This window comes from Acartia tonsa, chromosome 13 (assembly GCF_053477335.1).
Source record: "Acartia tonsa isolate MP-2025a chromosome 13, ASM5347733v1, whole genome shotgun sequence".
NCBI classification, from domain to species: domain Eukaryota; kingdom Metazoa; phylum Arthropoda; class Copepoda; order Calanoida; family Acartiidae; genus Acartia; species Acartia tonsa.
Genome location: NC_137272.1, coordinates 27,786,718 through 27,809,998, shown reverse-complemented (window position 1 = coordinate 27,809,998; position 23,281 = coordinate 27,786,718). Strand labels below are relative to the sequence as shown.

The window sequence follows — 23,281 nt, the reverse complement described above, 5'->3', positions numbered from 1 at the left end:
TTTCTTGATATAAAATCTGGTTTTAAAATTATGATTTTTCATTTTTATATTTAAAGAAAATTGGATATAATACTAGACTTAATTTTTTCGTATGGCTGAAACCGGTTCTAATCCACCGGATATTATTATACTGATTATTAATTATTGATTTTGTAACACAAAGTTTTGAAGTGTGTTGACAGAATTACATGATAACTAATTTAGCCCTATTCATTACGACATACTTAGTATTTCAAACTTATTAGAAGCGTAACGTCTCTACAATGCCTTAATCTATGACTTATTAGAACTTATTACTTTTATTCCACCAAACATTTATATTACTAGCAGCTACGGCCCTATAGGCCTTAAGGAGCATTTAAGTAAAGGTGCAGTTAATCCTTCTCTTTTATATTATTTTGAAAAATAAAAAAAACTGGGGTATCGGGTGAAATTTTTTTTACTGACAATTTCTCTAAGGAGGGTAGTGGTATTACTTTATATCTACTTGTGGATGTTGTTATCCTTGTTTGATTGATAATTATATATTCAAATAATAAACTAGAAGTCTTAACTAGTTATTACTCTGTATCTACCTATGGATGTTATTATCCTTGTTTGATTGATAATTATATATTATTTAAATAATAAACTAGAAGTCTTAACTAGTTATTACTCTGTATCTATCTATGGATGTTGTTATCCTTGTTTGATTTATAATTATATATTTAAATAATAAACTAGAAGTCTTAACTAGTTATTACTCTGTATCTACCTATGGATATTGTTATCCTTGTTTGATTGATGATTATATATTCAAATAATAAACTATAAGTCTCAACTAGTTATTACTATGTAGCTACCTATGGATATTGTTATCCTTGTTTGATTGATGATTATAAATTCAAATAATAAACTAGAAGTCTCAACTAGTTATTACTCTGTATCTCCTATGGATGTTGTTATCCTTGTTTGATTGATAATTATATATTCAAATAATAAACTATATAAGTCTCAACTAGTTATTACTCTGTATCTATCTATGGATGTTATTATCCTTGTTTGATTGATAATTATATATTCAAATAATAAACTATATAAGTCTCAACTAGTTATTACTCTGTATCTATCTATGGATGTTATTATCCTTGTTTGATTGATGATTATATATTCAAATAATAAACTATATAAGTCTCAACTAGTTATTACTCTGTATCTATCTATGGATGTTATTATCCTTGTTTGATTGATAATTATATATTCAAATAATAAACTATATAAGTCTCAACTAGTTATTACTCTGTATCTATCTATGGATGTTGTTATCCTTGTTTGATTTATAATTATATATTCAAATAATAAACTAGAAGTCTCAAATAGTTATTACTCTGTATCTACCTATGGATGTTGTTATCCTTGTTTGATTGATAATTATATATTCAAATAATAAACTAGAAGTCTCAACTAGTTATTACTCTGTATCTACCTATGGATGTTGTTATCCTTGTTTGATTGATAATTATATATTCAAATAATAAACTAGAAGTCTCAACTAGTTATTACTATGTATCTACCTATGGATATTGTTATCCTTGTTTGATTGATAATTATATATTCAAATAATAAACTAGAAGTCTCAACTAGTTATTACTCTGTATCTACCTATGGATGTTGTTATCCTTGTTTGATTAATAATTATATATTTAAATAATAAACTATATAAGTCTTAACTAGTTATTACTCTGTATCTACCTATGGATGTTGTTATCCTTGTTTGATTTATAATTATATATTCAAATAATAAACTATATAAGTCTCAACTAGTTATTACTCTGTATCTACCTATGGATGTTGTTATCCTTGTTTGATTGATAATTATATATTCAAATAATAAACTAGAAGTCTCAACTAGTTATTACTCTGTATCTACCTATGGATGTTGTTATCCTTGTTTGATTGATAATTATATATTCAAATAATAAACTAGAAGTCTCAAATAGTTATCAACAACTTATGAAACAAATTAAATATTGTATAATAGTAATAAGTACAAGTTTGTTTATAAGTAGAGCAGCTACAACTATCTGTAAAAGAACAGAAAACTTTAATGCAGTAAAATTTTGGGCATAGAGAATATTTTAAACAAGGATCACAAAATCCTACAAAAAAGTATATCTTTATGTTAAGAAAGGCTATAGGGTTGATGTTCGTTAGTAATTGGTATCTTTAAAACATGCTTTATATCTTTAATATCAATCGAGAAAATCACGTTTCCAAATAGCAATATAGACAGCAAGATAAACAGACCAAAACGATGGATAAATAGAAGATATTTAAACTTTGCGAAATATATTCATAAGTATATTTATTTGAATACAGAGCATATCAATAAAAATCTCCTAGGAAGCTTAGCTCCTATGTAAGTATTTATTTCTTGTTTTAACAAGGACAACTATGCAAGAAAGTAGCGCTGATGTAACATGCAATAACTCTTATTTCTAGTTATAAAAGATTTTAGTTTAATTTTCAATTTAATCAAATAAATTTTTTTATAATTATTATGGTAGCTGTGTTTAGTGCCCTGAGAAGGTGGGGATAGATGTGACAGCTTTTGGCCTACCTATTCTATTGACGTTATAGTAGATGGAAAGAGGAAGAGAAGGGGTAAAGAAACACCTTAGAAAAGAGATGGGGTATATGGTATTTCCTGAAGTCAATAGAATAGGTAGGCTAAAAGCAGTAACATCTATCCCCATTTTGCTAGGGCACTATAGACAGCATAATTATTATGTGATCGTCAAACGGACAACTTGGCCTGCGAATGGACTTACAGACATGTCAAGTGTTATATAAAGATTGTACTGTTAAAAACATTTAAATTAAATTGTTTCATTTTAAAAAATGCAAGAGAAATCTGTATAAGAAGGATAATATTCTAATCCATTACGTCAAGCAATTTATTATTCTAATAGCTATTCTGTAAAGCTTTTATTTCCGTCGGTCTGTATATCTCATGAAATTATTTTCCTCCCATCATTATTCATGCATTTTATATAAATAAGTCTATGCCTTTTCTATTATCGCATCGTATTATAAACAGCTTTCCACGGATGTAAAAATGTACAATTTTAAGATAAAAACCAGGTTCTTTTGCCTCGAGATGCCGAAGGAACGGGCTAAATAAACTACCTTTAATCTTATGATTGTACATTTTTATATTAGTATAAAACTGGATATAATACGATGTTATACATATTATTTCAGTATGGCTAAGAATTATATTAATCGGTTTTGAAGCCATACTACAGCAAGGAAACTAATTTCAAAATTAATTGTTTTAAATCATAAAATACATGTAAAAGTCCTTTTTGACAAAATAATACCAGATTATTTTTTAAGATGTCTAATTCTTAGTTAATTCTACTACAAGACAATGTAGCTGTATACACTGCCCTAGCAAAATAGGGATAGAAGTCACCAGTTTTGACGTGCCTATTCTATTGAAGTCATAAAATACCTTATACCCCATCTCTTTTCTAAGGGGTTTCTTACCCTCTTCCCTTTCTCTTTCTCTCTACTATGAAGTCAATAGAACACGTAAGTCAAATGTGTTGACATCTATCCACATTTTGCTAGTGCACAATAGACAGTTACCAAAACAACGCCACTGTTGGACCAAATTATCCTTGATTTTAAGATGAAATGCCTATAAATAGAAATTGCAAATCTTTTTCAAACTTATTATTTTTTGTCCTTATTTAAAAATCTATTTTTGTTGCTTTCTTTATGAAATATAAATTTTAAGTCATTTTCATGCGGTTTATACGTCCATTTTTGAAGATTAAAATTTTAACGTTTTTCATTTATTAGGATCTAAGTTTATAGGAAAACTAATCTTAATTATTTTTAGTGATTTGGAGACTGTATTTATAGACACATATTATGACGTCACTAATGAAACACTTCCAAGACAAAAATTCAGGAAATTTCAATATTTATAAAAACAAGGATGACAACATCCATAAAAGCGAAGCACTGAAACGTTAGGACAAACGGACATTAACACTTGTATAGTGTCAGAACTGAATAATCAGAATATAAATGTATAAAGGTCAAAGCAAAATTGTAAGTAAATTTGTTGAAAAACTGCTTGATAAAAGATAATGTTTATAGACATACTTACATTTTTAGGACATGATTATAGAGTTGCTTCGCGTATAACATTATACTTTGTTGTCCCAGGAATCAGTAAACCAAAAATCAGATCAATCGGATGATTAGATCATATAAAAATTTGTTGTTAAAAAATAAAAATAAAAACATGTTTAAAATGGACGTACGGACATTTTGGTAATGATTATAGAGTTGCTACGCTTTCTAAATCGTACCTTACTACTAAAGGAATCACCATGCAAAGTTTGAAATCGATGGGACAATTCTAACATGCCTAAATTAACGAAAAAAGCTATCCGTTACGGACGTACGGACGGACCGACCCTAATTATAGAAAAGCTTCGCTTTTAAAAATTAAAAGTGTACCTACTTATTAATTAGTTTGTCCGTTGTTGTTATTGTTAGGCCGATCATATGTAACCTTACTGAAACTCAGGGATCTAAAGGGGTAAGATAATAGCCGATAAATTGATGTACAAACACAATGATGATACACAATATTAACCCTTCTTAAGATTATAATTAGTGGTTAAAACGTTTTAATACTCATCTTAATCAATCAACCAATCAAAATTCATTAAAGTCACTAAGGTTGTTAAGCACACGAATAAGAAAACGTTATTATAAGACTTGGGGGATTAGTGTAAAAAACAGTCCATTGTCCCCTCTCTCTCTCTCTCTCTCTCTCTCTCTCTCTCTCTAATGCAACTAGTCTTAAAAAGAACATTTATGGATAATCTTATAATAAGAAAGGTAACATGTTGCATACGGTTGGAAAAAGGTTTCTGAGGGGGGCAAATTATCCTATTGTGAAAAGTAGGATGTCCGTCTGTCTGTTAGTTTGTTTGTTTGTTTCCACCAATACATCACTTATGTTGTACTCATCTAAGCTAGGAAGCTTCCCAAGAGTTATATTAAATGATAAAGATAGATAGATAGAGAAAGAGAGAGAGAGAGAGAGAGAGAGAGAGAGAGAGAGAGAGACAGAAAGAGAGAGAAAGACAGAGAGGGAGAGACAGAAAGAGAGAGAGAGAGAGAGAGAGAGAGACAGAGAGAGAGAGAGACAGAGAGAGAGACAGAGAGAGAGAGAGACAGAGAGACAGAAGAAAGAGAGAGAATGATCCATTAAAACTGATCAATGTCAATTTTTATATATATTATTTCAGATTTTTTCAACCGTTATTCTGGCAAGCTGGATATAAAAAAGTTGTTAATATTATATAATACGGCTAATCTGATTAGCTAAGTACCAAAGAAACACAAAAAATTTGTGTTTTTAAAACTTAGCAAAATATATTTGTTTGTACATAAAACGAGAAGTTTGAAATCAATAGGATGATTTATCTTTCAATAAATGCAATAATTCGATTTTTGAAAGTATTGAGATTTTGAAAAACGAAATTCTTTAGTCGCGTTAAAAAATTGTATCATTATAACCAATCATATATGTAAGTAATTGTCAATTGTATGGTTTGTGCCTTTCCTAAATTTAGTATTTTACTATGCTTCAAGGACAAATTCTCAAAAAGATTTGTTAACCAATTTATGCAACAGCATTAACATAAAATGATCTAGATTAAAATATTGTTCGCTTTATTGTAAGAAATCCTAAAAAGCTCCCCCTGATTTATTTGGCAAATTCGTGCAAAGAGTCATTATTCCCCCTCATTGACTTACAAGCCAGGGGTTATTTTTATAAGGTAGAGAATTAACTTACAAACCATTATTATGGAGTGTCTTTAAAAAGGATGAAAATTAAATACATTTTATGAGTAAATATATTTTTTTCATTATCTATCTCTTTCTTTTTCTTCCCTTTTCCCAATTTGTATTTTAAACTAAGGATAAATGGGTGACAATTAATAAAATTTTAGATAATAGATAAGGATGTGCTTTGAAAAATAAGGCAAACAATTTTAATTGCAGTAGAACAATAGGGCCTATTAGGTTGGATAATAAAGTATCAAAGTAGAGTTTCTGTCTCAGAATGGAAGAAAATTATTCAGAATCAACAAATTAAATTCTGTTTTTAATTTGTTTAATTGAACCTTTTCCTTCTTAAGCACCGTCTGCTAGATGAGTAACAATTTAATGGCATTCTAACCCAAAGTAGACGAAATAAGATTAGCTGTGTTGATTCTAGTAAATATGACAACCACAAGAATGAATTTTAGATACATTGTCCTGTCCATATTTCCCTGATTTTAAACTAATATGTAAATTATATTCAAAAGTACTTTAAACTTTTATGTTAAACTAGAATATTGTATCATTAATATACAGAGGTGGGGGGGGGGGGGAGGACAAGATAAGTTGTAAATTAGATTCTAATTAGTGGCTGAACTTCCTTAGCCTCTGGGCTTTTTCTTGATTATAAACTAGCTAATATGCCACTAGAGGCCTCTATGAAGGGGAAGAGGTGGGAAGTCGACCCTTCACTTTTAATATTTGTTTTTAAATAAAATAAAAAACCTATAAAAACCCTGAACAGTGCATGTAGAAGATTCATTATAAAGAAGAACCCTATCAGTTCAGCGGTATTAAGTTACACACACACGCACATACAAATAGACAGACCGGCATTATGTTTCTTTTATTATATACATAGATATATAATTTTATAACAGAACAATTATTTCCGTAAATTATACAGCCAACTTTATTGTGAAAATAAAACAGTAAACTGTTATTCAGAAAAAATTTAAATAACATTATATTTCTTTAATGTTAAAGTTTTTTTACTAAATATTACTTAATGTCCTTCTGTCTGACTTTTTGATTTATTGCGATTTTGCAATACTCGTTGCCAAAAAAGATAAAAACAATACGGATAAGAAAAACTTCAAAACCCATTTTTATCACTTACTTTTTTTGTTTTCTAATAAATTGTTCATTGTAATTTTTCTTTGCTTAATTTATGTACATAACTAATGGTATAATAATATATCCGCACAAAAAAAGAGAAAATTATTCTTCTAAAATAAAACAGGTTTTTAAATCAATAATGAATTCATTATCTTATGGTAAACGAAATTAAACCTTTATTTAAAATTCCTTTGGAAAAGATTGGATGTTTGTAAATTTTACTAGTTGCCTCGCCCCCAAACCTCTGGAGTAGAGCGGTTGGGTTCTTGAAATGGCTTAAAATTATACCCTAAAATAAACAAATTCGGACAGTTTCTGAGATTTTAAGATTCAGAGAATAAAAACAATTGACATCCATCGTCTTAAAACAGCTTAAATTAAAGCACATACATTTATAACAAAATAACTTACAGCAAAGTAGCCATAAAAACACAATTGTAAAGTAGTTGTGCAACAATTGAATGAAATTATAAATGTTGAAAACTGCCTCAGGGAATATACAACCAAGTTGTTTAATTTCGCCACCCGTATGAAGCCTTTTCATTGTAAGGATATCAAGAAAGCAAAAATGGAAAACAGAAGACTTATGGTGAGTCATTTATCTATCTATTTATCTACAACTATATAAAATATCTATCTTTCCATCTGTCTATTTATCTATCTATAACTCCATAAAAAACTATCTATCCATCTATCTATTTATCTATCAATAACTCTTTCTTATATATATTTCTCTATCTTTCTATATCTATCTATCAATCTATCTGTCTATCTATTTATCTATCTATCTATCTATCTATCTATCTATCTATCTATCTATCTATCTATCTATCTATCTATCTATCTATCTATCTATCTATCTATCTATCTATCTATCTATCTATCTATCTATCTATCTATCTATCTATCTATCTATCTATCTATCTATCTATCTATCTATCTATCTATCTATCTATCTATCTATCTATCTATCTATCTATCTATCTATCTATCTATCTATCTTTCTATCTATCTATCTATCTTTCTATCTATCTATCTATCTATCTATCTATCTATCTATCTATCTATCTATCTATCTATCTATCTATCTATCTATCTATCTATCTATCTACCTATCTATCTATCTATCTATCTATCTATCTATCTATCTATCTATCTATCTATCTATCTATCTATTTATCTATCTATCTATGCTAGGAAGAGCTACAAGAGTTGAGACTAGTGAGGCAGAGAATGGAGCTGGATCTCTCCATACTAAGGAACATTCAAACAAAACAAAATTCTAGATTAACTCAGTTGTTATTTAAGATAGGGTAGTGATTTTTTTGCAAATATGTAACTTGTTTGTCCAGGGAAATATTGTACCTTGTAGTCCTAGGAAGCAATATTACAAAAATCAGATGGAAAGGATGATGTATGTATATGTACGGACTTTCTGGTAACGAAAATAAAGTTGCTACGATTTCTAAATCACACCAAATTATTACAGGAATCATCATCTAAAGCTCATCTACAGACCCTTTCATTACATTTTATTGCAAAGAACCCTTTGCTGACATTTAAAGAGTAGCTTCGCATAAATTAATTAGTTTCAATTTCATAATGTGTAGAATTATTCCCTTATTTCACACTCGATGTGAATTCATTTCCCCACATGTATCACAGTATTTTAGCATTATTAGTGTCAATTTATTTCAATATCTAAATTTAAAAGTATGTATGTCTCTATAAGAACTTATAAAATGATTTTATCATATAAAAGTTGTGTCCAAAAGGTAAAAATCAGCATAATTTATTGAAAAGACGTACAGAATTTCTGGTAACGATTATAGAAATACCACGCTTCCTTAATCGTACCTAACTGTTATAGGAATCATCGACAAGACAATATACAGAAGGGAAGACTTACTAACACCTAAACCTTCAAATCCGGGAGAGAGGGGATATTGGGCTGTTTATTACACTAATCCCCAAAGTTTTTAATAACGTTTTTACTCGTCGGCTTAATAACTTTGGGGACTTTCATTGAGTTTGATCGGTCTGTTCATTAAGTTGAGTGTCCATACCACTAATTGTAATCTACAAAAGGGGTAATTTTGTGTATAATCTTTAGGAATGTACATAAATTTATCTACCATTGTCTTATCACTTTAGTTCCCTGCAAATACTCTTTTATGCTCAATAATTACAAGGAATTACAAAGGGGAGAATTGTCAGGGATAAAGTTGTTGTTATTACAGAAATTATTGAATTTTCTCCTATATTCTTAAGTAAGAAATTGGAGTTCTTTCTAAATTATGTTACAGCTTGTAATTATGAGACTGAGGATTGAAAGAATAATTTTTTCTTTACATTACTACTCCCCCCCCCCCATTCCTCTTGTTTTTAGAAAAAAAGAAAAGGTGTTTCATGAGTTTGTGTTCTATTTTAAGATTATAAAAGGTTAGGCTATATCGGACAATTGCTTCAATTTAAATAGCTTTTTAGGTTTCCCGTTGGGGCTAGGGGCTTGGGTTCGCGGTTGATTTTTTTTTGGAATCAAGTAAAAAGAAGTGAATAATTTTACCTTCATTCCTGAAACAACCAGATATATAGCTAAGCAATATTCCTAGCTACAAAGATAGCTAGATAGATATTCAAATATATAGATAGATAGCAATAATATCAAAGGAATTTAGTAGTTTGAAAACTAATTTAGCTCAAGAATTTCTCAAATATGCAGTAAGATGTTAACTTTATATTTAGGGGTTAATATCAGGACTTGGCGGCCGCAGCCCCATTCAGTCAAACTTTTAAACCAGGCTGCAGTCACATAAGAAATAGGGCGTCCAAATTTGCAGCATTGTTTTGAATTTCTTGAAAGAATCTACATTCGCTGACAAGCTTTGTCGTTTTAACTAATTAGGCAGCTTATATTTGATTCACTTTGTATGTCCTTCATTTTTTTTTATTCTTAGAAAATATTATTGTATACATTATTTAATACCCATTTCATTTTCAAATCAGTTTTCGGTCTTGTTTCATTATAAATTCTGCGCCACGGCTAAAATTTGTTCTTTTTCAAACAGCCGCAAAAAAATATTTCTAAAACTCGCGGCTGCCGCCACCTAATAAATATTACAGGAGGAGAAATCAGTGTGAAATGAAAATTGTATTCAGCAAAGTTACTCTAGAATTTTTATACTGGTGATATGCTTAAGAATTTATTGGGTTATCTGTAATGTTATTGTCATGTTTTTATTAACTTACAGTGTACAATAAAAAATGACGTCATACAATACCAACGACCAATGATAGGAAAGTATATACAATTTACAAATGGTCAAATGCAATGTATACTGGCCTATCATTGGTCATTTTTATTGTATGACGTGTATTTTTATTGGACACTATACGCTGTTTCATTTATTTTAGAATAATTGACTACACTATTATGACGTCATTTGAGATAATTCAGCCAAAAGTTTCTTTTTTTATCCCCATTTTTATAGGCACTCGAAAGAGCTTCAATTTTGTCGCCATCAAATTTTAAAATCTGTGTTGTTAATTTTACTTTTAAAACAAGGGTGATAAGCTCTATAATAAGACGCTAAGACAAACGAACTTTAACACTTGTAGAGTGTCAGAACTTAATAAGCAGATTATTAAACAACAGAATATGGTAGGATGGAGAAAACTACCTTAATTTTTGAAAAGCTTCGCTTTTAAAAACATTTCTTTTTTGTTGTTTTAACATCTTATTTTTTTAAATAACAGACTTTTAAATTATAAACTCAAACCTGTTTTGACTGTACCTTTAGTTCCTGTTAAGTAAATATAGTCCAATATTTGACAGAAATCTTATTATTCAATACACATATACATCTTTACATTTTAAAACAGAATAAAATAGAGATAGATAGATAGATAGATGAGTTGATAGATAGATAGATAGCTGATAGATAGATAGATGAGCTGATAGATAGATATATAGATAGATAGATAGGTAGATAGTCCAATATTTGACAGAAATCTTATTATTCAATACACATATACATCTCTACATTTTAAAACAGAATAAAATGGAGATAGATAGATAGATAGATGAGTTGATAGATAGATAGATAGCTGATAGATAGATAGATGAGCTGATAGATAGATATATAGATAGATAGATAGGTAGATAGTCCAATATTTGACAGAAATCTTATTATTCAATACACATATACATCTCTACATTTTAAAACAGAATAAAATGGAGATAGATAGATAGATAGATGAGTTGATAGATAGATAGATAGCTGATAGATAGATAGATGAGCTGATAGATAGATATATATATAGATAGATAGAAAGATAGTCCAATATTTGACAGAAATCTTATTATTTAATACACATATACATCTCTACATTTTAAAACAGAATAAAATGGAGATAGATAGATAGATAGATGAGTTGATAGATAGATAGATAGCTGATAGATAGATAGATGAGCTGATAGATAGATATATATATAGATAGATAGAAAGATAGTCCAATATTTGACAGAAATCTTATTATTTAATACACATATACATCTCTACATTTTAAAACAGAATAAAATGGAGATAGATAGATAGATAGATGAGTTGATAGATAGATAGATAGCTGATAGATAGATAGATAGCTGTTAGATAGATAGATGAGCTGATAGATAGATAGATAGATAATCCAATATTTGACAGAAATTTTATTATTCAATACACATATACATCTTTACATTTTAAAACAGAATAAAATGGAGATAGATAGATAGATAGATGAGTTGATAGATAGATAGATAGCTGATAGATAGATAGATGAGCTGATAGATAGATATATAGATAGATAGATAGGTAGATAGTCCAATATTTGACAGAAATCTTATTATTCAATACACATTTACATCTCTACATTTTAAAACAGAATGAAATGTAGATAGATAGATAAACAGCTGATATATAGATATATAGATTATAGATAGATAGATAGATGAGCTGATAGATAGATAGATGAGTTGATAGATAGGTAGATAGTCCAATATTTGACAGAAATCTTATTATTCAATACAACTCTACATTTTAAAACAGAATGAAATGTAGATAGATAGATAGATAGATGAGCAGATAGTAGTTAGATAGATAGATAGATAGTCCAATATTTGACAGAAATCTTATTATTCAATACGCATATACATCTGATAGATAGATAGATAGCTAATAGATAGATAGATGAGTTGATAGATAGATAGATAGCTGATAGATAGATAGATGAGTTGATAGATAGGTAGATAGTCCAATATTTGACAGTAATCTTATTATTCAATACAACTCTACATTTTAAAACAGAATGAAATGTAGATAGATAGATAAACAGCTGATATATAGATAGATATATACATAGATTATAGATAGATAGATAGTTAGTCCAATATTTGACAGAAATCTTATTATTCAATACACATATACATCTTTACATTTTAAAACAGAATGAAATAGAGATAGATAGATAGATAGCTGATAGATAGATAGATAGTCCAATATTTGAGAGAAATCTTATTATTTAATACACATATACATCTACAATTTAAATTATCTTCTGTACTTTTTTTTCGAAGATGCTTTCTAGCTCCCTTCCCTTCGGTCATTGCAGGGTGGGGAGAAGGGATGGGGGAGAAGAGAAGGGGGGGGGGGAGAGATGGGGGAGAGAAACTGGAAATAGGGATGGGGAAGAAGGGATAAGGACTAGAATGTCCATAATCAAATAATCCCACCCCTTAAAACGGCCTTATTTAAAATTAGTATATATAATCCAAATGCCCCCCCCCCCCTAAAGCAAAGTGCCCCCTGGGGGCACTTTGATTTAGGAGGGGCACAATTTTACAAAATCTTCAAAATGCTCCCCCTTAGACAAAGTGCTTCGCACGCCACTGGCTGTAAAGGATAACCATATCGGTCCAGTGGTTAGTGAGATCCTTCACTAAATACAGCCAAACAAACACACACATCAATACATCCTGTTACTTTTGTATAGAGATAGATAGATAAAATGATAGATAAATAATTCATAATATAATATGTAAAATTAGCATATACAGGGTTTTATGAGTTGATTTTTTTTTTTTTAGATTACCAGAAGGAAATTTAGATTTGAAAGCTAGATTGACATACAAAAAAATCATAGGTAGATAAATAGGAAATTATAGGTAGATACTAAAACGGATAGAAAGATAGATAAATTTATGCCAAACCAAGCCTAACTGTCAAGGATTTTACATTATATAAATGGATATAGGATTTACGTGGATGGATATATTGACAGAGAAAATTTGTCGTCATTTTAGCATTAGTCTCATTTATTGGTCAGTTTGTTCATCCAAGAAGGGCGGAGGGAATAGGTTAAATGAGTTGTATGGGGGTTATCGTTATTTTAGCCAGCTGCGAGTATAACTTTACCAGAGTACATTAAAATCTGGTGCAACATCCAAGTAACAATAAATCGATTATTATATACATTTAAAAATTCAAATATTTTGAGGAAAGTATATAAACATTAAATATATGTCAAGGAGTTGGGGGACATTGAGCTATAAATCATATTGGTACCCAAAGTCTTACAACTAGTTATCTTATTCGTTAGCATTACAACTTTGGGTACTTAAAGTGAATTTTGATTGACTGTTCAAAACGTAAAAGCATATCAAAATTAAATTCTATTGAGAGATCAATAGTGTGTATCGAAGAATCTCACTAACCACTGAAACAATTTGGTTCTCCTTTACAGTGAAGCTTCTCATATGTTAAGAAAAACTTTATAACCTTTGGGGAGAGAGAGGTAACACCCATCAAAAAATGAAAATGTAGCCGATAGTAAAAGAAAAAGAAAGAGGATATTAAAAAATGTAGACAAAACGAAAATGCCTTATATTTTCTGAGTTATTGAAAGAGACTGATTTTATTTCACTAAAACATAAAAGCTTTTTCAAATTTTATCTTATTGATCGGACTTAAATGTTCGTTCAATAAAACAAGAAAGAAATAATGGCATTTTTTTTTCTCTCAAACAGTTATAAACCTCTCTAGGACCTATGAGAAGCTGCTTTGTTAAGGTGAACCAAACCGGTTCAGTGGTTTTAGATCACCTTATTAACAGAGAGACAGACATACATCCTGTTATTTTTATACATGGATATACATGATGTAACGGTGAGCCCTTTTCGTTAATTTAGACATTTATAGTCTGCTTATTCAGTTCTGACACTCTACCATTGTCAATATTCATTTGTCCTACAGTTTTATAGCTTCGATTTTATGGATGTTGTCATCCTTGTTTATGTGCTATTGTGATATGACAATGTGCAAAATGTATGAACACTAAATTAGATTTGTTGTTAGACAACAAAGAATTTACCTTTTACAAGCAAATAGGGAAGGACAGCTTTACATAATGCGAAATTCAAGGATAATCCTCATCCTTTTATAAAACTAACAGGAAGACCGTCTGTATGCTTGTCTGTTATCGCTAACCGCTAAACCTTTATGGTTCCCTACTTAAAACACACAATATTATTCTTAACAAAGAGGGTCATTTTTTTCGCATATTTTCCGTCAATATACAGTTGGTCACAATTAAGAACAGTTTGACTTTATAAGCGCATTTGACTATAATCGGTAACACTTTAGACTGGACAAAGTTTCCCAAAAATCAGCCATGTGACGTCATAAAAATGACGGAAATGAGAGGAGAAGTGGGAAAGAAAACCCCTAAAAAAACAGATGGATAATTACTTATTTTTATGACGTCACGTGGCTGATTTTTTAGGCATTAGGAAAATACGTGGGGAAAAAAATGACACCTTTTGGGGGATAAAATAATTCAATTTGTTTGAATGTTTACCTGACTATCAAGGAACAGCAAGTTAAACTTAGAATCTGAAAATCAAGATCTTCACACCAAGATGCAATATCATTCGGGGTATGTAGATAAATAGATAGATAGATAGATAAATAGATAGATAGATAGATAGATAGATAGATAGATAGATAGATAGATAAATAGATAGATAAACAAATATAAAATATTTATAGGTGTCAAAAAAATATAATATTTATAAAAGTTGTGTGAAGCAGATTTTGCATACCATCAAAGAATACGAATCCTTGTGTGCTATCCTTTCCGCCAATATATTAAATAAAAAATTCCAAAATATTACACACTACCTTGGATAACTATATAATACAAAGTAGCTTGGTGTCTATCTGTCTGTCTATCTTAAGCTCAAGATCTCGGTAACCGCTGAACCGATCGGGCTCTACTATTCAGGAAATATGTTCATCAAATAAAAATTAATTTTTTTAGTAGTGTAAAAAAAAATTTTAAAATGTGAGTTAATTGTTTGCAGAAGTAATGATACACTACTATAAGAATACTAAAGTACCATCTTTCCATTTATTGATATTTTCTCCTTTATATAACTCAAGGTGATAAATTGATGTACATTTCCATTGATGATACATAAAATAACCCCTTTTGTACAATTAAAATTAGTATACAATTAGTTGCTACTCAATATGTAAAATTCATTTAAATCCCCAAAGTTTGTTATCCAAATAATAAGAAAATGTTATTGTCAAACTTTGGGGACTAGTGTAATTAACAGTCCAATGCCCACTCCCTCCCTGCCTTTTGGCACCAACTCATTAAATTCACTACAAGTACTCAATGTTTTGGAGCCATTAAATAAGAAAACTTGATTTTAAATTTTTGGGTACCAGAATAATTTACAGTCTAATTTCCCCGTGAGTCTCTCCCTGCTGGTTATTCACCTGTATATAAAACCTTTTTCACAATGGTCAAAACTTGGCTAAGCGGATTACGCAGCTAAGCTCAATTGTGTGAAAACTTGAGTGCTCACATCAAACAACAAAAAAGGAGGGAAGTACGTAGCGTCATTTAGTATAAAACTTTCGACTTGTCTAACTAAGTGTTTTTATAATCAGATAATAATGAAAAAAATAGAGCAAATTGCTGTCACAGTGTTTTAGATGTACTTTTTTTTAAATCTCCCATTTTCAATCTATACTCAATAATAATATATTTGTTTTATAGTTATTTTGGGTGAGGGTACCAACCCCCCCTCCCCCCCCCCAAAAAAAAAGGCCCTCCTTAAACCATTTTCAAATTTTTATTTAAATATGAAAGTCGAATTCAACCCACCAACACCTCAAAAGCCCCTAGAGTCCTCTAGTATGTAAAAATTATAACTAACTATAAAGTAGCTGCACTACTAAAAAGAACATAAAAAATATGCCTCTTTGTATGAACATTTTTCCTCAATATTAAGTAGGGCAGCCATTTGGTATTTTATTATTATTAAGCAAATTCATAAATGTATAAAAAAAATGCTATTGAATAATTGAGGTAATTTGCTTAACAAGTTACTTTAATTTTTCAAAATAGTAATAGAAAACTAGGTGGGGAAGGGACATTGGACTGAAAATCATACTGGTTCCCCAAAGCTTAATAAACAATACTTGGTGCAAACGGAGTCCAAACTTTTCAACCAATATTTTTATCTTTATGATTTTTGGTATACAACCTTTAGAAATGAATGATTTCGTTGATCCATTAAAAAACATGGAATTATGAGCTATGTCAAACTACTAATGTTTCCTAGTATATACCTTAAGCTCTAGTGATCTTAATCTTGTTATCATATTCAGAACTGGAATAATGTTATCAACCACTACCCTGATTATAGTGAGCTCTATCTTGTTATTATATTCAGGACTGTAATAATGTTATCAACCATGATAATCATAGTGAGCTCTATCTTGTTATTATATTCAGGACTGGAATAATGTTATCAACCATGATGATCATAGTGAGCTCTATCTTGTTATTATATTCAGGACTGTAATAATGTTATCAACCATGATAATCATAGTGAGCTATATCTTGTTATTATATTCAGGACTGGAATAATGTTATCAACCATGATACTCATAGTGATCTCTATCTTGTTATTATTTTCAGGACTGTAATAATGTTATCAACCATGATGATCATAGTGAGCTCTATCTTGTTATTATATTCAGGACTGTAATAATGTTATCAACCATGATGATCATAGTGAGCTCTATCTTGTTATTATATTCAGGACTGGAATAATGTTATCAACCACTACCCTGATCATAGTGAGCTCTATCTTGTTAATTCTTGGCTTTGTGATTGGAGGATTTATCACAACCTGCTGCAGAAATTGTTGTACTCAGGTATAATTTTTAAAAGCGAAGCTTTTCTACAATTAGGGTCGGTCCGTCCGTACGTCCGTAACGGATAGCTTTTTTCGTTAATTTAGGCATGTTAGAATTGTCCTATCAATTTCAAACTTTGCATGGTGGTTCCTTTAGTAATTTGGTATGATTTAGAAAGCGTAGCAACTCTATAACCATTACCATAATGTCCGTACGTCCATTTTAAACATGTTGATTTTTTAAAAAATTTAACAACAAATTTTAATAAGATCTAATTATCCGATTTATCTGATTTTTTGCATATTTACTCTTGGAACAACAAAGTATACTGTTATAAGCGAGGCAACTCTATAATCAAGTTCTGAAAGTGTAAGTATGTCCATAAACATTATCCTGTATCAAGCAGTTTTTCAACAAATTTACTTACAATTTTGCTTCAAATCTTATACATTTATATTCTGATTATTAAGTTCTGACACTATACAAGTGTTAATGTCCGTTTGTCCTACCGTTTCAGTGCTTCGCTTTTATGGATGTTGTCATCATTGTTTTTTTATTGCGATTTGAATTCGATTATTTTCCGCTTTATAAATACCTATTTTGTACTAACCATGCTCTGGTGATTATCAATTAGCAAAGCTATTCTATAATTCACTTTATCTGTCTATCCGTTAGTACGTAATGCTATGGGGAATATGCGATTTTCTCAACTGCTATTAGAGGTAGATTTATTTGAAGATATCCTAATCTTTAAAACCATAGAATGAATAAAAGATTTTTATCAGCGATTCATATATTAAACTTAAAGCTAATTAACTTTTTTTTCCTACAGATCTATAGTATAAATATATTTATAGATAACTACCTGTCTCCCTTTTCAAGGACGTTTTAGCAGGGAGTAAGGGAGAGGACAATGGGCAAATAATTCAATTTAAGAGTTTTTGAAGAAAGGCCATGAAAACCAGAATAATCCCGAAAATATGGTGGAAATTGTAAAGTGATTGTTGATTAAATCTAGAAAACCATAAACTAAGAAAAAAGTTCCAAGAAAAAAAGCAATTATTTGAAAATAAGATTACCAGTATTACAGACTGACATAACCATTCTGTAATTAATTACTAGAAATATCTCCCTGGATCTCTTCAGATGACAGGGAAAGAGAAAAGAGATTTGGGGGCAAGTGATGTGAACACGGAAAAAAGGGGCAGCCAGTCGTGTACCTGGATGGGCAAGTATATGACCCGCACGCCTTCCTGCCCCTTTTTATCCTGTTTATTTCCCCCACCTCCCTTCTCCATTTCCCTTTCTCATCTACTTTTAAAAAGGAGGTGGGGATGAAGGGTGTGAAATATAGTATGGGAGGGGGGCCATGTATTTATATTTGAACTACTCTCTGTCTGCAAAACTATATATATTCAAAACTAACATAGCGAGTAACGGCATTTCTTGCGCAAGTCCCCAAACTCAGTCAGAAACTGCTAAATTCTTGCACATTCCCTTTAAGCCAGTCCCCAAAGTCTGAGACTCCTAAAGATTGAATATTCGATCCATTGTCCCCTCCCTTAAAGACACAATTGAAAGTCGGCACAAGGTCCTTGGGATGGGGACATACAGTTATTTAACCCCTTCCTCATTTAGTGTTTTACTCTAATATTTAGCAATATACTGGTTCCCTCCCCAGCATTGCATTGGTCCAGTTTATCTTTCTACTTAAATGTAGAAAAGCTTGTTTTAAAATGATGCTACAATTTGTTTAGGATGAGGAGGAGTTTATCCCATACCGCGGGGAGAAATTGGACTATTCCTACAGGAACATTATATATGCGGAGTAGTGCAGCAACACTACACTTTGTCAGATTATTTTTATATTTGGAGTTGTGCAAATAAGTGTATTAGTCAGTGTGGCGTGAAGAGCAAACATAAAAGGTGAAGGCAGGCCTACCAAATTTTAATTTTGAGTAAGGTGTTGACACTCCTATACACCTCCCTATAAGTAGAGATATATTCAAGAAAACTAGCTCCCCCAAATAGCAAGGACCCTTTAGAAAGCAGAAGAAAACGAATTTCATTGTACTTTGATTTCTCAGTTGTGCTTACTTGAGGAGGTAAGGGTGTATTGTGCCACCCCCCCCCCTGACTCCCTTAACTCACACAAATCTTTTTTTAAGGGGAACAATATCTCTTTTACCTCCCAAAATAACCTAAAACATGTCATATACCAGCATGTGAAAATTCATAAAAAAAGAAACAGATAAAAATCCTGTTACATTAGCATCTTTTTGTGTTTATCACTTATTGAATGTGCCTAATATAATGTCCCATACAGAATGAGAGAAGAGTATCCGAACTACCAGAGCAAAGACGACTTTTGTGCATTTGCGCGGGAAAAAGAAATGTTGGAGCATGACAACATGGTGGAGGTTAATAACAGAGCAGAGGAATATGAGGACAGCGATACGGGTGGACAGGTACACTAAGAAATACATTTGATAGATAAATCGTTAGGGTGAAAAAATGAAAAATGATAGTCAAGATGATTTTTTATAATGGAAGTACAGGAATTGTTAGAATTGGCATCTTTTAATCATATATTCTAAATTTGAATATTAGTGTTGAATAGGTGGAAATTAAATAAAAATGTATGAATTGGAGTCTTTTCGGATATCTTACAATTTATAAAAAAAAAGTCAATAGAATTTTGAAGGGTTCTAGTCAAACTTTTACAGGGATTTCGAAGTGAATTAAAAAGATTTCATTAATTTATAATTTTGTAAATTATTATAATTCTATCATTTTAGTTCTACCAGTTGTACGTAGATGGAGTGCATGTGAGTACTGAAGCTGTCGGTGCTATCAATCCTGGATTCAGGATAGCTAATAGATATCAGGTAGATAAATAGATAGACAGAAATGTATAATAGACTATAATAGCTAATAGATATCAGGTAGAGAGATAGACATTAAGGGTTTCAAGTTAGTAAATAGGTATAAAGTAGACAGATAGATAATTTGGCATAGGCATAACTTGGAGAGTGGGTGCTAACAATCTTGAATTCAGGATAGCTAATAAATACCAGGTACATAGACAGATAGACATAGAAACAGACAAACTGAATACCTTTTTGACTGGGTCTTGTTTATCCTAACAGACAAACATACTTGCAGAAATAGAAGGTCATGTCAATTTTTTTGAATTCAGGATAGCTAATAAATACCAGGTACATAGACAGATTGACATAGAAACAGACAAAATACCTTTTTGACTGGGTCTTGTTTATCCTAACAGACAAACATACTTGCAGAAATAGAAGGTCATGTTAATTTTTTTTGAAAATTATATGAACAGACAACCAAATTTTTACTATGAAAAATATATTGATAGTATATCTATATTACAAAGTAAAACTGTGCCTATATGCCTGTCTGAAGCATTAAATGGGGCTCTACTCTCCTCTCATGGGGCGAAGCCTCTAGTATAATATATTCAGGCAGATATATGATTTATGTTCCAGGGTGATGAATTAAGTCAACAGACAACCAGCTTTCTTCCTTCGCCTTCCAGAAATATTGCAGAAATTGAAATTTCAGAGCCAGATAAAAATCTAAGGTATGTAAAACCAACAACGAACTTAATCTAAATAAAAACACGAAACCCCTTATTGATTTTCAGCTGTAGTTGGGTGCAACACTTAGTAGAATTGACAACCTTTTAATCTGCCCAACGAACAATTTTTGATTTATTGCATTGCCATCGTTTAGCGCAACACGACTTAAAACCTTCAAATTTGAGTAAAACCACCATTCAACACAAAAAAGATAAGGAGTGACCTACTATCCTGTAAAATATCCTAAAACCTGCCAAGCATTACTTTACGAATTTAAAAATTAAAAAAGACTTAATATAAAATAAAATTATATTTCCTATTAACATGATAATTTAATGTAAAATTAATGATTAAAATGTACTGAAAAGCAGGGCTCGGAGGCCGCACAATTCTAGGGTGGATAGCATATAGCTGCAGTTCATATGGCTGCAGTTACACATTTTGAATTAACTTTCTGTGTGAAACTAAAGCTGCTGAACAAAACTCTAGGCAGCTGTGGTTCGAGATTGTCAAAAAGAAACTGCGGCTTTGCTGCAGTTTTACCAAACATATAAAAATTGCGGATTTTTACTTCCTGGCGACTTAGTCTTTAAGACATACCCTGTTGAGCATTGGTCCCCCCCCCCCCTCTAGAGGTTGTGGGTGCTGCAGGTGTGGAGGCCCCGCAGGGGTTAGGCATAGGGAAAAAACTTCACCCCCTTAATTTCAATTTAATTTAAAAATATAAAAAAAAATAGGCATTCTGTTTAGCATCAAAAAAAGTTTGCTGATATAGTTACCAGAAAAGTCAGATAAATGCAGCTGACGAGCCCTGGTGAAAGTATTTATAAAACATGTTGAGAGAACCTGCAGCTGCCGAGCCCTGGTGAAAGTATATATAAAACATGTTGAGAGAACATGCAGCTGCCGAGCCCTGGTGAAAGTATATATAAAACATGTTGAGTGAACCTAATAAGGAAGAATTTAACATCAATGAATAAAATTAGCTTTGAAGTCTTACTCTTACTTAAATTGGGGTAGAGTTATAAGTAAATTTGTCAAAAAATGTGATTTTAAATCATCATCATTTTGCCATACACCACAACGTTTTTGCAAAAGTGGCACGTAGTGAAGCTTTGCTGAGAGTTGAGATTTTCTCCATTTTAATATTGGAGTTCTCTTTCTTTTTTTGTCCATCCATGGTTTACTCTTTTCTTGAGGATTGGTTGGTAATATCATCATCCTACCTTTTCTATTAAGTGTGCCCAAGCCAACTCAATTTTCTCTATTTATTGTCAGTTTGTTGTGTGACATATCACTTAACTTTAAAAGCTAAGTATTGGTCATTCATTTTACAATTTTAGGGTGTTGACACATGTACAATAAAAAAACCAATAATAATTAAGGTTCTCCATGTGTGGAAAACAAGGAAATTTTTATATCCTTTTATTTCTGTAATGACAAGTCTTACATGTCTTAATGCCTGAATTAATTACCTTTCTAGGCAAATTGGAACACTTAGAGTCAGGGGCGTGGGAAAAGGGGGTGTACTGGAACCATATAAGAATATTATTTAAAAATCTTGCCTCCATATTTTTAACTTTTAAATGAAAGCACCCTTCCCTTAAAAAAAAAGTCTGTGTACCCTTAGAGTTTTTCATTCCGTTTCAAGGATAAGAAAATGGAAAATCAGTTAATAAACTACCCTCTGTAGACAAACAACCACTGAGATAAAAAATTTTACAATCATGCCTTAAAATTTTACAACTTTTCGAGGATAATACCTCGCTCAGCCTTTGGAAATATTGTTAGGGCCCACCTGATAAGAGTATATAATTTAGTTTTAGAGATAAGATAATAAAAAAACAATTAATCTTCCCCCTGAATCAATCACCTTCTGAAGGCAAACAATCCCTATAAGATTTTTAACGCCCTAAAGTGTAATATACCTTGGATAAACTCTGTGCACGCACCTTAGCAGAGTATCACACCAAATTATAGGGATAAGGCAAAGAATCAATGAATTAGTCTAAACCCTCGTTCTTCTTCAACTAAATTGATATTCAATGAATTATGTCATTCTCTTTGATTTATAAGTGCATATTACGCAGGGTTAGGCCAATGGTGAATACATTTCATTTCCAAAACTTATACAGAATATAAACCGCTATGATAGTAAATTGTAACACTTAAATATGGTAAATGGAAGTGACAATTGATTATGAAAAGTTGTATTAAAATTCATCTGTTATAATATCTAATTAAGAAATACTTATAACATTTTTTTTCAGCCTTGACAGTGGCGATTCTGGTATTGGAATTAAACAGGTTTAAAACCGGTTTTCAATACTTGTTAAATCTGGTCTCAACCGGTTTTGATAGTACACATAAAACTGTTATTAAAAGCAATTAGTGAATTTTATAATT

The 23,281-nt window shown here is 30.8% G+C and overlaps 2 protein-coding genes and 1 long non-coding RNA gene across 3 annotated transcripts in view; all 3 read left to right on the top strand.

Moving 5' to 3' along the window:
- Positions 1 to 8,334, top strand: part of LOC145335236 (uncharacterized) — a 29,950-nt gene extending 21,616 nt beyond the window's left edge. Inside the window, exons 9-12 of the mRNA XM_080180970.1 lie at positions 2,359 to 2,398; positions 3,890 to 3,962; positions 7,511 to 7,606; positions 8,215 to 8,334. Of these exons, the coding sequence (XP_080037096.1) occupies positions 2,359 to 2,398; positions 3,890 to 3,962; positions 7,511 to 7,606; positions 8,215 to 8,334 (329 nt within the window). The remainder of the gene's footprint in view (positions 1 to 2,358; positions 2,399 to 3,889; positions 3,963 to 7,510; positions 7,607 to 8,214) is intronic.
- Positions 8,335 to 14,921: 6,587 nt separating this feature from the next.
- Positions 14,922 to 19,102, top strand: LOC145335235 (uncharacterized). Its single transcript, XR_013885183.1, has 3 exons — positions 14,922 to 14,988; positions 17,174 to 17,288; positions 19,028 to 19,102. It is a non-coding gene; the product is annotated as an uncharacterized LOC145335235 (long non-coding RNA).
- A 475-nt stretch (positions 19,103 to 19,577) lies between these two features.
- Positions 19,578 to 23,280, top strand: LOC145304672 (uncharacterized). Its single transcript, XM_080146609.1, has 4 exons — positions 19,578 to 19,738; positions 20,069 to 20,158; positions 20,783 to 20,877; positions 23,146 to 23,280. Exons 1-4 carry the CDS (start codon positions 19,598 to 19,600, stop codon positions 23,186 to 23,188), a joined length of 369 nt encoding a protein of 122 aa, XP_080002735.1. The 5' UTR covers positions 19,578 to 19,597; the 3' UTR covers positions 23,189 to 23,280.
- Position 23,281: the final 1 nt, after the last annotated feature.

What these genes read in the sequence shown, in the direction of transcription:
- LOC145304672 (XM_080146609.1), top strand. Translation starts at nt 19,598, where the DNA reads ATGAGAGAAGAGTATCCGAACTACCAGAGCAAAGACGACTTTTGTGCA. An exon ending in GGATAGCTAATAGATATCAG is followed by an intron (nt 20,159 to 20,782) that starts GTAGATAAATAG and finishes TTTATGTTCCAG; the next exon opens with GGTGATGAATTAAGTCAACA. An exon ending in GAGCCAGATAAAAATCTAAG is followed by an intron (nt 20,878 to 23,145) that starts GTATGTAAAACC and finishes ATTTTTTTTCAG; the next exon opens with CCTTGACAGTGGCGATTCTG.